Genomic DNA, 12,062 nt, shown 5'->3' on the forward strand with positions numbered 1-12,062 from the left:
GGTGGGAAATGAAGAAAAGGCATCAGCATGAAAGGGATCTTTATAGTCCTTTAAATTATCCAAGTCCTGCTTCTCACTTTCTGTTTGAATATATTAACTAGGTTTTCATAACTTGCTATCATTCACTGAAATAAAAAATTCAGAAGTGATAACAAATAAGAGGTTTCAGAAAAGATATAATGAAAATATAGAAGTGAATGGTAAAATCTGAACTTTCGTAACTTGTCACTCCATTAGATTCATAGATTTTAATAACTCAAAGATGGTTACTCATATGCATGTGTTTCCTAGACAACTGCCTAATTTTTGAGACTTTTAAGTCTCATAGACTTAAATATATATTAATATATATATTTTATAAATATTAATATATATATAAATGAGCAGAGATTAAACAAAGATTAGGAAGCATTGCAAAACATTTATGTGTTTGTTCTTGTAATAAATTGTGTTATTATAATACTATTCATGTCAAATCAACATGACCAAAGAGAAACATTATTTTTAAATTCCGTATTATAATGAAACAAAGAAATTCTTAGGAAACTACTGAGGTTGTGCCAAGGATAGATGCTACAAGACCTAATAAAGGCTAAATCTGGTACATCACTGTACCAGATAGGAAATTTTACTGAAAATCAGTATGAATAAATATAGTGAACTCTAAACATCATGGAGGACAATATGAAGAGCTTGTGGAAAATTGATATAATGGGAATAAAAGAAGAAAGGACAAAAATAAATACGAACTTTTTCTTTACACCTTTTTTTCTCAATACTGTGGAAAGCAAAGATTAATCTCCTAAGCTGACCAAACTGCTGAGTAGCTATATTCCATCAGGGCCATCTTTCTTGAAAAGGAGTATGAGAAGTATGCAAGATAATATTATCCATTAAAATGGGCCAACTTTAACAATAGTTATTGCTATTTTAAAGATGGCACATTTTTGTGTGCTCTTTCTTCTCAGCCAGTAGTCAGAGAAATAAGCAACTACTATTTGTACTTATACTTTAGAAAAGAACCTTTTTCCACCCTCTTTTTGGGGGATGAATTTTGTGCACTGCTCCAGTGAAATGATACCTCTTCAAACTGCAAATATCTCAGCACAGAGTTAAGCAAACAATCCCTAATTCCTCAAGTTCACCTGAATGTCATATTTTCTTTAATTTGAAGAGAGCTAGTAGAGAATAAGTGCTGGTAGAAAAACCAAAGTTAATTGCAGAAGCAGAAACAGAGAATGGAGCACTAGGCAGAGCTGTTGAAAAACATTTTGCACTGATTGTGGCACTCATTATTCCTTGTCCCAGCACCCTAACTCTGGAGATTCCACAAAGGACAGTGTTGAGACCATCAGATCATTTTGACTTTTCCTTCTTGTGTCAAATCTACATTTTTTTCTGACCCATCAACATCACCATGATGGAAGAAATATTCCCAAAAATTCTACTGTGATCTTTAAAATCCTGACTAGATCTAGGTAATTTGTAATATTTTGGTTACCTAGCATCAATGTCTGAGGCATAGGCCTATAAATATTGGGCGTTATCTACATTTTCACCATGTGTAGTATGATTAAAAGCTCCCTTCAACTATGACAATTATTGTTGATCATCCTTTGAAACCTAAAAATTATTCTTTATTTTCAGTTGCTCTTCACCACAATTCTCTTTCATGGTTATGAAGTGGGATCACTGAATTGCTGAGAAATAAAGTCCAGCTTTGAAAATACAATTCACTTTCATTCCATTCCTCCCAAAGAACTTATGAGGACACTCCACACTCCTACCAGTGGAGGTAGGACAGACACAGAGCTAGCAGCACAGGGTCAAGCCTTGTAAAAATCAAAAAGAGCTCTCAGAGAGGGAGCCCTTACAGACATTAATGTTTGCTTAGATTCCACCCAGACATAAAACAGTATATACCTTCCTATTTAAAAAGTTATTTCAGCATTTGCACATATTAGTTGTTTCAGAGATAGCTCCCACATGGTTATTTAAGTAATTGAAAAAAAATTAAGTATTCAGACTGTGAGTTAAAAAGATGGCTTGCAGTCACAAATATTTCCTGAAGTCTCATCAAGGAATTAAAAAATAAAACATTATCAGTGTTTTTAATCCTGCTACCTTGAGCAATACACAAAATTTTAATTGGCACCTCCCAGCAGCAATATACATCATCACCAGTATCTTAAATATGTACACATTTTTTATGTTAAACACATATTTAAGTATTACTACCACAGGCAAACATACATACTTATGCATGCCCTATGATATAAATTTTAGAAGTGATAGGGTCCCTAAAGACTTTTTTACATGGAGATCTAAAATTATTCAGAATTATTACAGACATTTTTCAGCAATTTTAATTATTTTCCTTTTACTCTTGACTGTACAGTAGAAACCGTGGCTTCTAAACAAACTTACCTTCAGCTGCAAATATAATGAAGATGTAGCTTCTGAACTACATTTTTGTGGTGATTTGTATCATAGTACAAATATCAATTAATGCATTTTCTGACAGTAATTCATAAACAGCCTAAATTAGAAAACTTTGTTCAGAGAACAAATCCCAAGGCAGATTTCATTCCCTTGCAAATTAGGATTATAAAAGTCATATATAGGGAATATATTTAAGCAAAAATACAGTAAATGTTGTATTTCAGCAGATTATTAAACAAATTCCTAGCTGTACTGAAAACATGATAATGAGGCCAGACAGAGGAACACAAAGCAATGGAAAGAAGAAAATACTATGAACATTTCCTCTAACCTGTATGTCATTAAATATTCTGGACAAAAGCAGCCATATAAATTTTAAATATTTTTCTAGTGATTGGTTGAACAGAAATGTTTAGGTTTCCCAGCACTCCTCAGCAGGCTGTCCCTCTAAAGCAATGGGATTCACTCACAGCAGGTGGCTGGGTCCTCCTTGCTGCCATCAGGGCAGTCTGGGTGACAGTCACAGGCTGATCCAGGGTCCTTGGGCTGCCCAGCCCTGCAGGGGGGCTCTTCCAAGGAGCAGGAACCTGCTGGCTCTGATGGTGCAGCATCCAAGAGCTGGATGCTATTCAGGCAGATGAAACCTGCCCTGCTCTGGAGTGTTCCTTTAAACACAAGCTGTCAATTGATACAGTTAAAATATTTGCATTAACAGACAATGGAGTGAAACCGATTTTTATTTACACAGAACAGTTCTAGGGGTAAAAAGTGCTTTATAATTTCCATTGCAAAACTGTAATACATTTCAAACCAGAACCTGAAATTTTGTATGGCTATCTCAGGTTGAAATTATGGAAAATTTTAAGCTGAAATTTGATGAATTCCAAGAGTGAAGTTAAAAAGAAAAAAAAGTCTATTTTGAAGAAAAAACTACTAGTCTCATAAACCTTTAGCTAAAAATTAGTAATGCCCCTGTGCTTTAGAAAGTTGTCCTGAAATTTAATATCCTAAAGACTCCATTTTCCTTTCTGAAGTGCCTTCAAAACCTCATTTTGCAGATCCCCAAGAGAAAATTTCCAGTTACAGGTGTGTAAATTGGGCTGGGGACTGTCCTCGGACACCAGTTGGCATAGCAGAGCCTAACAACTGAGAACTGTTTCATCACTTAAAACAAAATGGATGCACCCAGTCTCTGCTGTGGGGTTGGTCCCTGCCTGCTTGCAATCCTGGAGCTGTTCTGGGCACTGGATTGGAGGGGCCTGATTTGCTTAGGTCAAAACCTTTCTAGGAACCATGCTGATATTTTAATTATTTGGACAATCAAATGCCAATCCTGGGCCTGTGCCCTTACCCTGATTATTTTACTGCTATTGACATAAACACAGATTCAAGGAGCATTTCTCTCTCACACAGAGTTCCCTTGCTCTGAGCAGATTTAGCACAAGCTGATTTATAGCAATGAAATTCCAGAAGAGCATCTGCTGCTTCTGGGCACGGTGCAGCCCAGCTCTGCTGGCTCTCACAGTCATGAAATTATCCCATTTGTGCTCTCAAGGTTTCTTTTACCTGAGTTAAAGCAGCAAGCAGGAGCTTTGGATTCATCAAAAAGATTAGGATAGCAATAAAAGAAAGCACTGAGGAAAAAAGAGCAGGAGTTGGAGGAATAAATAAAAATGTATTTGTGGGTTTTCACAGGCTGAGACATGACTGAAGTGTGAGTCTCAAAAAGTAGCTATGTGCAAGAGTCAGAAAGTACTCTGTAAGAGTATCTGACAAAACAGAAGGAAACTGGAACAGATCTGACTTGGGGCATAAGCAGAAGGGTCTAGCACACTGCCCAAAGCCTGGGAATTAGGTTGGAGTGAAATTTCAAGAGGCATTTTTCTTTCTAAAACATCAGTTATATAGTCATTGTCTTCCACTAGAGAAAATTTCTTCAAAATGACAAAACTCATCTAGCACTTTCCATGCTCTCTCTACCAGTTCAAAAAACAGAATGCTGTGCTGAAAATATGAAATAAGCACAAATTTAAAGATAGTATGTTTCGTTCCCTAAGTGCAAGGGATCCTTGCAGTCTTTGTACAAGAATGCACAGTTTTGGCTTCCTACTTATATACATACACCCTAAGCAGATGTTTAATTATTTTTAGATACTATAGATAACTTAATTGCACATCTGTCTATTCAAAATTGTCCTCATGGGAAAAGGAAAGACAGGCAACAACACACCCTTAGAACCTACTAGCTTACTGAAATGCATTCATTCTAACATCTGTCAAAACATCAGCTCCTGCAGTGGGCTTAGTTTTTGTCCTTTCATAGAGATTATATTTTCAGCTGATTGCTGAAAGAGTAAAATATGATGGTTATTTACAGAACTACAAAAAAGAACCCTGTAAATGGAAAGTTACTTAAAATGGAAATGTGTAAACTAATATAAAAATTAAGTAGCTGCAATTTAGCATTTATCTCTGTGTCTGAAATTTCAAAGAGAAGGTATCTTCCCAATAAGTGGTTTACATAATTTCACTGAAGTTCCACAAAGATCATTTACATCATCTCACTTAATAGTATATACACATTTAAATGAGTTGGTAATTCCTGAGTTGGACTCAGATAACTAATTAGAATCAGTTGAGATTTGTATTCATTTTCTTGCATATTATTCAAGTGCAGCAGCATCTGTATGTCATGTTTGTGTAGATGTTTTCTTGAGCCAGAAATTTACACATATTGAAGAAATGAAAAAATAGCAAGACATTCAATATACACACAATTTTAAGTAATTTTTAGGCTTCCTAAAACAACAAAGTAAAGAATCTTCAAAAATTGAAGTAAAGGACCTTCAAAAATTGAGCACATGCCTTTTTCATTCATACCTTTATATTTTCTAGCCCTGTTGGTAGCTGTATATTCAGTTTGACCCATTCCTTCTTAGTCATGATGTTGGTTTCCCACAATACATGCTCCTCCTGTAAAATGTAGAAAACAATGTTATAAAGATAACTTCTGGAGGAACAAAAGTTATTGAGGCCATTTTTTGTCCATCTTTTCATCTCCCAGCCAAACAACCACTATATACAAAATTGCTCTATGTGAAAAAAATACAGCTTCTCATATTCATTTGCAATCTTTGCACTGAGGTCTTTGGAAGAGAGAAAAAACAACACATGCTTACTGTGACTAAACAGACTAATAATATATTTATCAGAAGTTGAGTTGGTAGAATTAATGTCAATTAATATGTAAATTAAGCCATGTTACTGCTGAATTTAACAATATGTTTCCATGGTGTTCTCCACATAAGCTTCCTTTTCATAAATAACTGTTTATATTATTGTTGTGTATTTAATTAGATTTAGTGGTCTTAGAACTGTAGTTTGGGTCTGCCAGAATTACCCAATCAATTGTGCTAAAAACTTTTTTTTTTTTTAATCTGTAAAGCAAGCACACAGAGTACAATCTAACAACTTTTACTCATGATCTGAGTTACCTTAATCCTCCCATTTTAATTCCACCTCCTAAGGGTAACAGGAAGAGTGCTAGATATATGGCAAGACTCCCTTTATGCAAGCACTGCAAGCCCTTTTGATTGAATAATCTGGCAAAAGTATCTCACACTCACTCTGCTTCTGGTCATGATCCCACTTGTAACATACTGAGGCATAAATAAGGTGGAAATTTGAACTTTATATACCCACACAAAATCTTTTCAAGAAGCAGTTGCAAAATAGAACAAAACCAAAAAGACAGAAAAAGCCCACAGGAAAAGTTAATATAGGCTGTACATACAGACAGACCTACCATTAAAAATATCAATATTGAGACTACTTTTAGGAAGACACAAAGTATTGGTCATACCATTTCCACTAAGGATATTGCAGAATTAGTGGCAGTTGAGAAAAAAATGCAAAGCAGGATAAGAGAAATGGAGAGTCTCTTGTATGATGAGAAATTGAAAGTATAAAACAAATATCTTACAGGAGATTAATAAAAGGGGTTATGATAGGCACGTGGAATGTTATCAATACTATAGACATGGGCAGTTATCTTTTTGCTGTTTTATAATATAAAAGAGAGGAGAAATGTGCTGTCTACTGCTTGATAGGCTGTGAGCCAGCAGAAGAACATTGAAATGGTTTGGGATGTGCAGACAATTAGTGCTCTTTTCCTACCAAGGCCATTCTGATATATTATAAAGCTGGAAGATTAAATCCCCATTGAACACAAAAAAAAAAAAAAGAAAAGAAATGGATAAGGCACATGGCATACTTGATTTCAGAAATAAAATCAGCTGTGAGTTTCTACATTAGTATAGGATGTATTTGTTCACCTCTTTACGTGACATATTCAGCAAGGGTCTTTCAATATTGAGAACACCTCATTCTGTGTAAAACTTGCTTCATTTTACTAATTCAGCTTCTAAAGGAAATCTATCAGCCTACATTAGGCAGATATGAGACACACAAAAGGATGATGTACTAGGAACCATACTGCATGGCAGGTTAAAACCATAGGCTGTGGTTAAATTTCTGCTTTTATTTAACATGCTCCCCCACCACCATGTACACACCCTTCAAACACATTTGTATATCTTTTGGGGAGCACTGTATTTGCTGTGTATTTGACTGGATGCACCTTGATACTATAATTTTGTTCACATTCAAATAACAGCTTAGAAATCCAGCCCCATGACCATTTTTCTCCCAAACTAATTTTACTACAAATAGCTTGTAACAGTAAACTTACATTTTCTGTACCGTAGCTAGACCTTCTGGGATTTTTATTTACACTGAAAGCTGTAAGTCACCTCAGATGAAAGAATATTTTAAGCAGACTTCACCCTGTGATTTTATACAGCTCTAATAAGTCAACAATAATTTCTCTTCCTCATAATACTTGTAGTATTCACCCTGCTTGTCATATTCTTCCACCTCTTTGCTCGAAATGGGTTAACCCCTCTAGCACATTCCTTGTGTCACTAGCTTTCTTCTAAAATATGGAAGGTGGTGTTTTTCCAGTACTTTCCTTCAAGATTTATTTTGGTCATGCAGGGGAGCAGTTGCTCAAGACAACTTTACTCTAGTCCCCTTACTATGATATATTACTATCAATAAACAACCTTTCTTAAAGCTAAAATGGGCAAGAATTGTTCCTTTTCCCCAAAATGTTTTTTCTGAGATAATGCCACTCAGATTTGAAGGATGGAAGAGAAATCACAACTTTTTATAAAGGTCTCCATCTATAAAATACTTTTTTATCTTTTTTTTTGACATTTCTCTATCAAGACATGCACTGCTGTGCAACTGCACCCGTTATTTTGTCCCTACTTCTCTTTTCAGAGAGTAATTTCCAACAAAGGCTTATTTGCTCCCCCACAACGATTAATCAACTTTACCTTCTGCAGAGGAGTGTACTCACATGGCTTTTGCAAGTGTTGTTGAACACATAGAAAAATTTTAGTGCATTAGGATACAAATATACTTGCATGTATAAGCATTAGTTGAAATTATCTTTTATTGCTTAATTTCTGTATTTTTCAAAGCCATGCAAGATGTAAAGATTAAGACAATAAAAGGAAGAACAATAGGCCCATTACTAAAGGGGAGTAACAAGCAATTAATGAAGAGCAAGTGATAGACTCAACATTATATTATTTGGTTTCTTAATTTTACCAAAAATGTTAAAATTTATCTGTCAGTTAACAGACAGTGAATTTTGTTAATTGAATGCACAAAGCGGGGAATGAGATCCTGGAAAGCAGTGCCATGGAAAGGGACCTGGGGGTCCTGGTCAATGACAAGCTGAACCTGAGCCAGCAGTGCCCTGGCAGCCAGGAGGGCCAGCCCTTTCCTGGGGGGCATCAGGCACAACATGGCCTGCAGGGCAAGGGAGGGGATTGTCCTGCTCTGCTCTGCACTGGGGTGGCCTCACATCAAGTGCTGGGGGCAGTTCTGGGTGCTACAATATAAAAAAGAGATGAAACTGTTAAAGTGTCCAAAGGAGGGCCGTGAGGATGGTGAAGGGCATTGAGGGGAAACCGTGTGAGGAGCTGCTGAGGTCACTTGGGTTGTTCACCTTCGAGGAGAGTGAGGGGAGACCCCACTGCAGTTACAACTTCCTCATGAGGGGAAGAGGAAGATCAGGCACTGACCTCTTTTTTGTGGTGACCAGAGACAGGACACAAGGGAATGGCCTGAGGTTGTGTCAGGGGAGGTTTAGGTTGGATATTAGACAAAGTTGCTTCCCCCCGAGGGTGGTTGGGCACTGGAACAGCTCCCCAGGGAAGCAGTCACAGTACCAAGCCTGACAGAGCTCAAGAAGCATCTAGACAATGCTCTCAGGCACATGGTGTGACACTTGGGGTGTGCTGTGCAGGGCCAGGAGTTGGACTTCAATGATGCTAGTGTGTACCTTCCAACTCAGGACATTTTATGATTCTGTGACTATGTTATGGATATAGTTGACCCGTTAATATTACTAAATGGGAATTCAAATATGGACCAGAATAGACAAATAATGTTAAAAATACATATAAGCCAGAAATACTAAAACTGGAATGGAATCACAAACTTTTAAGTAGAGGTTCTATACTGGAAGGAATATTTTACTATCAACAGCAAGCTCTGAGAACCTTAGGAAAATGTGTTGGAAATTAGACAATTGGGAGAACAAAGGACGCATATGGCAGCTAAGGGATAAGTACAGCATGCAATTATAGCCAAAATGCTGAACAACACTTAAGACACTGGAACAAATTGCTAGCAACCTAGTAAGCAGCTAGAGAATTAGAAACTGAGAAACCTGTATTAGCTGCTTCTGATGAGAAGCAAGTGTGTTTAGCAGTGTAATTTTTTTTTCCATCATAAACAGACTTGAAAAATTATTTACTTCACTGTATTAAGGTTTTAACAATCTCACATAACACTTTAAAACACCACACTTAAAAAAAAAATTGTGGTGATTTGCTGTAATGAAATTACTGTAAAATGTGTGTGCAAATAGAAATGTGAGCTTATTTCAAAGAGAAAACATCAAAAGTTTTCTATTAAACTAAAAGAAAACTATAATAAAGTTCTGCATAGGTCTGTTCCAGAACCTGATATAATTATAGTGCTGACTAACTGACTGGAGAGTGTGGAGAGTTAGATGAAAAATAAATTTCAAAACAACATAGAAAATACTATATTGGGAGGAATTACAAGCATTGTGAAGAACATTTGCATTTAAAATCATCTCAGTACACAGAAACCAGTTTCCAAACCAATAAGGCAAAGTTCAAAGACATATGAGTCACAATTAAGAAAGGAAAAATCAAATAGTCAAATGCAGCTGTGTTTAATGAAGTGCAGTTTGGCAAACCAGCAAGAAAAGAGGAAAAGCTGCAGATTATCATGGACTGCAAAGTAGATGTAAGTAAACAACAGGTTACTGTTATTTTCCTTGTCCTTCTTCATACCCAAGAACAATTTAAATTCCTTGTCTTCCAAATGATACCACAATGTCTATATTAGAAAATATGTTCACTCATCTTTGCTCCCTGTATTGAAAGAGTGAGGTAGGCCAGGGATAAATTTACAATATCTGTGTCACTTGCCTCTAAGAACAGTACTGAAACTGTACATTGACTATAATCCAGTCTCTAGGTGTGTTGGGCCTGTCAGTTTTGGGAATTAGCAAGATTTATTAAAAGACAAGAGGTTTTGATCAATAAATACAGTGCTAGGATGTACAGGAAACTGCAAGGTGCACACAATTGAGAGGCTGTTTTGAATGACAGCTTCCAGGACAGCAGCTCTGTTGTCTTCCAGGATCAGAACAAGCACTCAACCCTCACTTCTATTTCTTAGTATTGGCTAGTTTTGAAGATTCATTTGTCTTTCATAAACAACCTAATGATTCAGTAGCAAAATGTGAAAAAGCCAACTCTCCCTTCATTTCAGTTTAAGAAGTCTTAATCATGAGTCTGTACATTGTTTTATTTTTCCTGAAACTACCAGCAGAAGCTTATGTTTCTGAAGATTTTTCTGGCAAATTTTGCAGTATGAGTAACTCACATCATCTTTAAATAAGTCTATGTGTAATACATACACTTATGATTGAAGGAGAAATTCAATAACTAAAACATAAAAGGGCTAAAAGAATCTGTGGAAACAGAGTGGACTGATGCAATAAATGCCAGAAAATATTCTTCTAATGAGCATATAAGGACCATTTTGTCAATTCATTCAACCTAGGCTCCCAGTTCTATGGGAACTTATATGCCAGTTTGCTTACGGTTTTCACTTACATAAGTTGCTCTGTTTTCAGGGAAAGAAAACTCTTGAATTGGATCCATTGATTCGACTTAGGTGAACTCCTGAAATCAATATTCCTATTCTGTCTCAAGGTTGCTGCGAGTGTCATACCTGGGAATTTTATGGTAAGCACTATGGCACAAAAAATCTATGCATTCTGACCAGAACACTGATTATGCTACAATTTCCTGACACAGTAAAGGGTCATAGAAAAATACAACTATTGGCTTTTATAAATGAAACATGAGCAAAACCCTGGAGTTGTTTTCATGAATATTCAAAGACACAATCAGAAAGAAATAAATTATTTCCATTACCTGTCCTTATTTTAAGACCTTTTGGTTGTGTTATACTTTGGGATTTTTAGCTTCTAATCTTTGTAAATGAAGTGGATCTAATATTTAAATATGTATATTGTTGGGTGATAAGAATTCACCTCATATCTATCAAGATAAGAGAGCCTTTAACTTAATGAGAGCAGCTCTACTAATCTTGCTTTCATTAAGTAGCAGTGCAAGCATCAATACTAACCTATCAAACCAGACTTCCAAAAGAGAACATCCTAATAGTAGAAAGTCTCACAAGGTAGGGGAGGTAAGCGTCAGTGCTTGGCACCAGACAACGGCGGATAGGGACTGACTGTCACCATCAGTTCACCATCCTACTGTAAAACTTCCATACCTTCTCTCTGGGAGTTCTCATGGGCAGCTCCTCACAACACTGACTCCTTTTCTCTTCCTTCCAAACAGGCAGCTGGCTCCTTCTTGTCCCTTGCACAACCACCTGACCCTTCCTCCTCACAACACAGCCAACTGACTCCAACTCTCCTCCCAACCCGCTAATCCACTCTTTTATAACACCCATCCCTATTGGACAGAGCTATGACCTATTAAGGGCGAGGCTGTTCCTACTCTTTGGTAATTAGCACAGCTGCAAATCCTCAGAGGTGAGATTGCCTTCAGCACTATCTCTGTTCTTTTACAATCCATCCTCCCACAGTAAGAAAGATGGAAATAGTTAGCAATGCTCAACTGACATTTGTGTTTCATTCTGGCAGGGCTCTTTTATCTACTAATAGGTAGAAGAATAGAAAAATTACTGCTCTAACACTTGGGAAAGCAAAGTAGGTGTTCAAGAACTTTCCCGCTATCCTGAGTCAACAACTTTTTTTTCTCAATAGAAAAAGGCACCTATTTTTTTTAATTCCATGACAGGAAGAAGGCTAGAAAAGCTGTTACTATAGATTTCCCCCCTGAAATCTGCAATAGATTTAATTGTGAAATAGGTGGGTTTGTCCTTGAAGCCTTATTGCAGAACCTTCA

The 12,062-nt window shown here is 36.6% G+C and overlaps 1 protein-coding gene across 1 annotated transcript in view; it reads right to left on the reverse strand.

The window, feature by feature from the left end:
• MALRD1 (MAM and LDL receptor class A domain containing 1) overlaps nucleotides 1–12,062 on the reverse strand; it is a 232,787-nt gene that overhangs the window by 199,923 nt on the left and 20,802 nt on the right. Inside the window, exons 8-9 of the mRNA XM_053999538.1 lie at nucleotides 5,323–5,415; nucleotides 2,913–3,120 (exon numbers count right to left, since the gene is read on the reverse strand). Of these exons, the coding sequence (XP_053855513.1) occupies nucleotides 2,913–3,120; nucleotides 5,323–5,415 (301 nt within the window). The remainder of the gene's footprint in view (nucleotides 1–2,912; nucleotides 3,121–5,322; nucleotides 5,416–12,062) is intronic.

Source organism: Vidua macroura, chromosome 1 (genome assembly GCF_024509145.1).
Source record: "Vidua macroura isolate BioBank_ID:100142 chromosome 1, ASM2450914v1, whole genome shotgun sequence".
Lineage (NCBI taxonomy): Eukaryota > Metazoa > Chordata > Aves > Passeriformes > Viduidae > Vidua > Vidua macroura.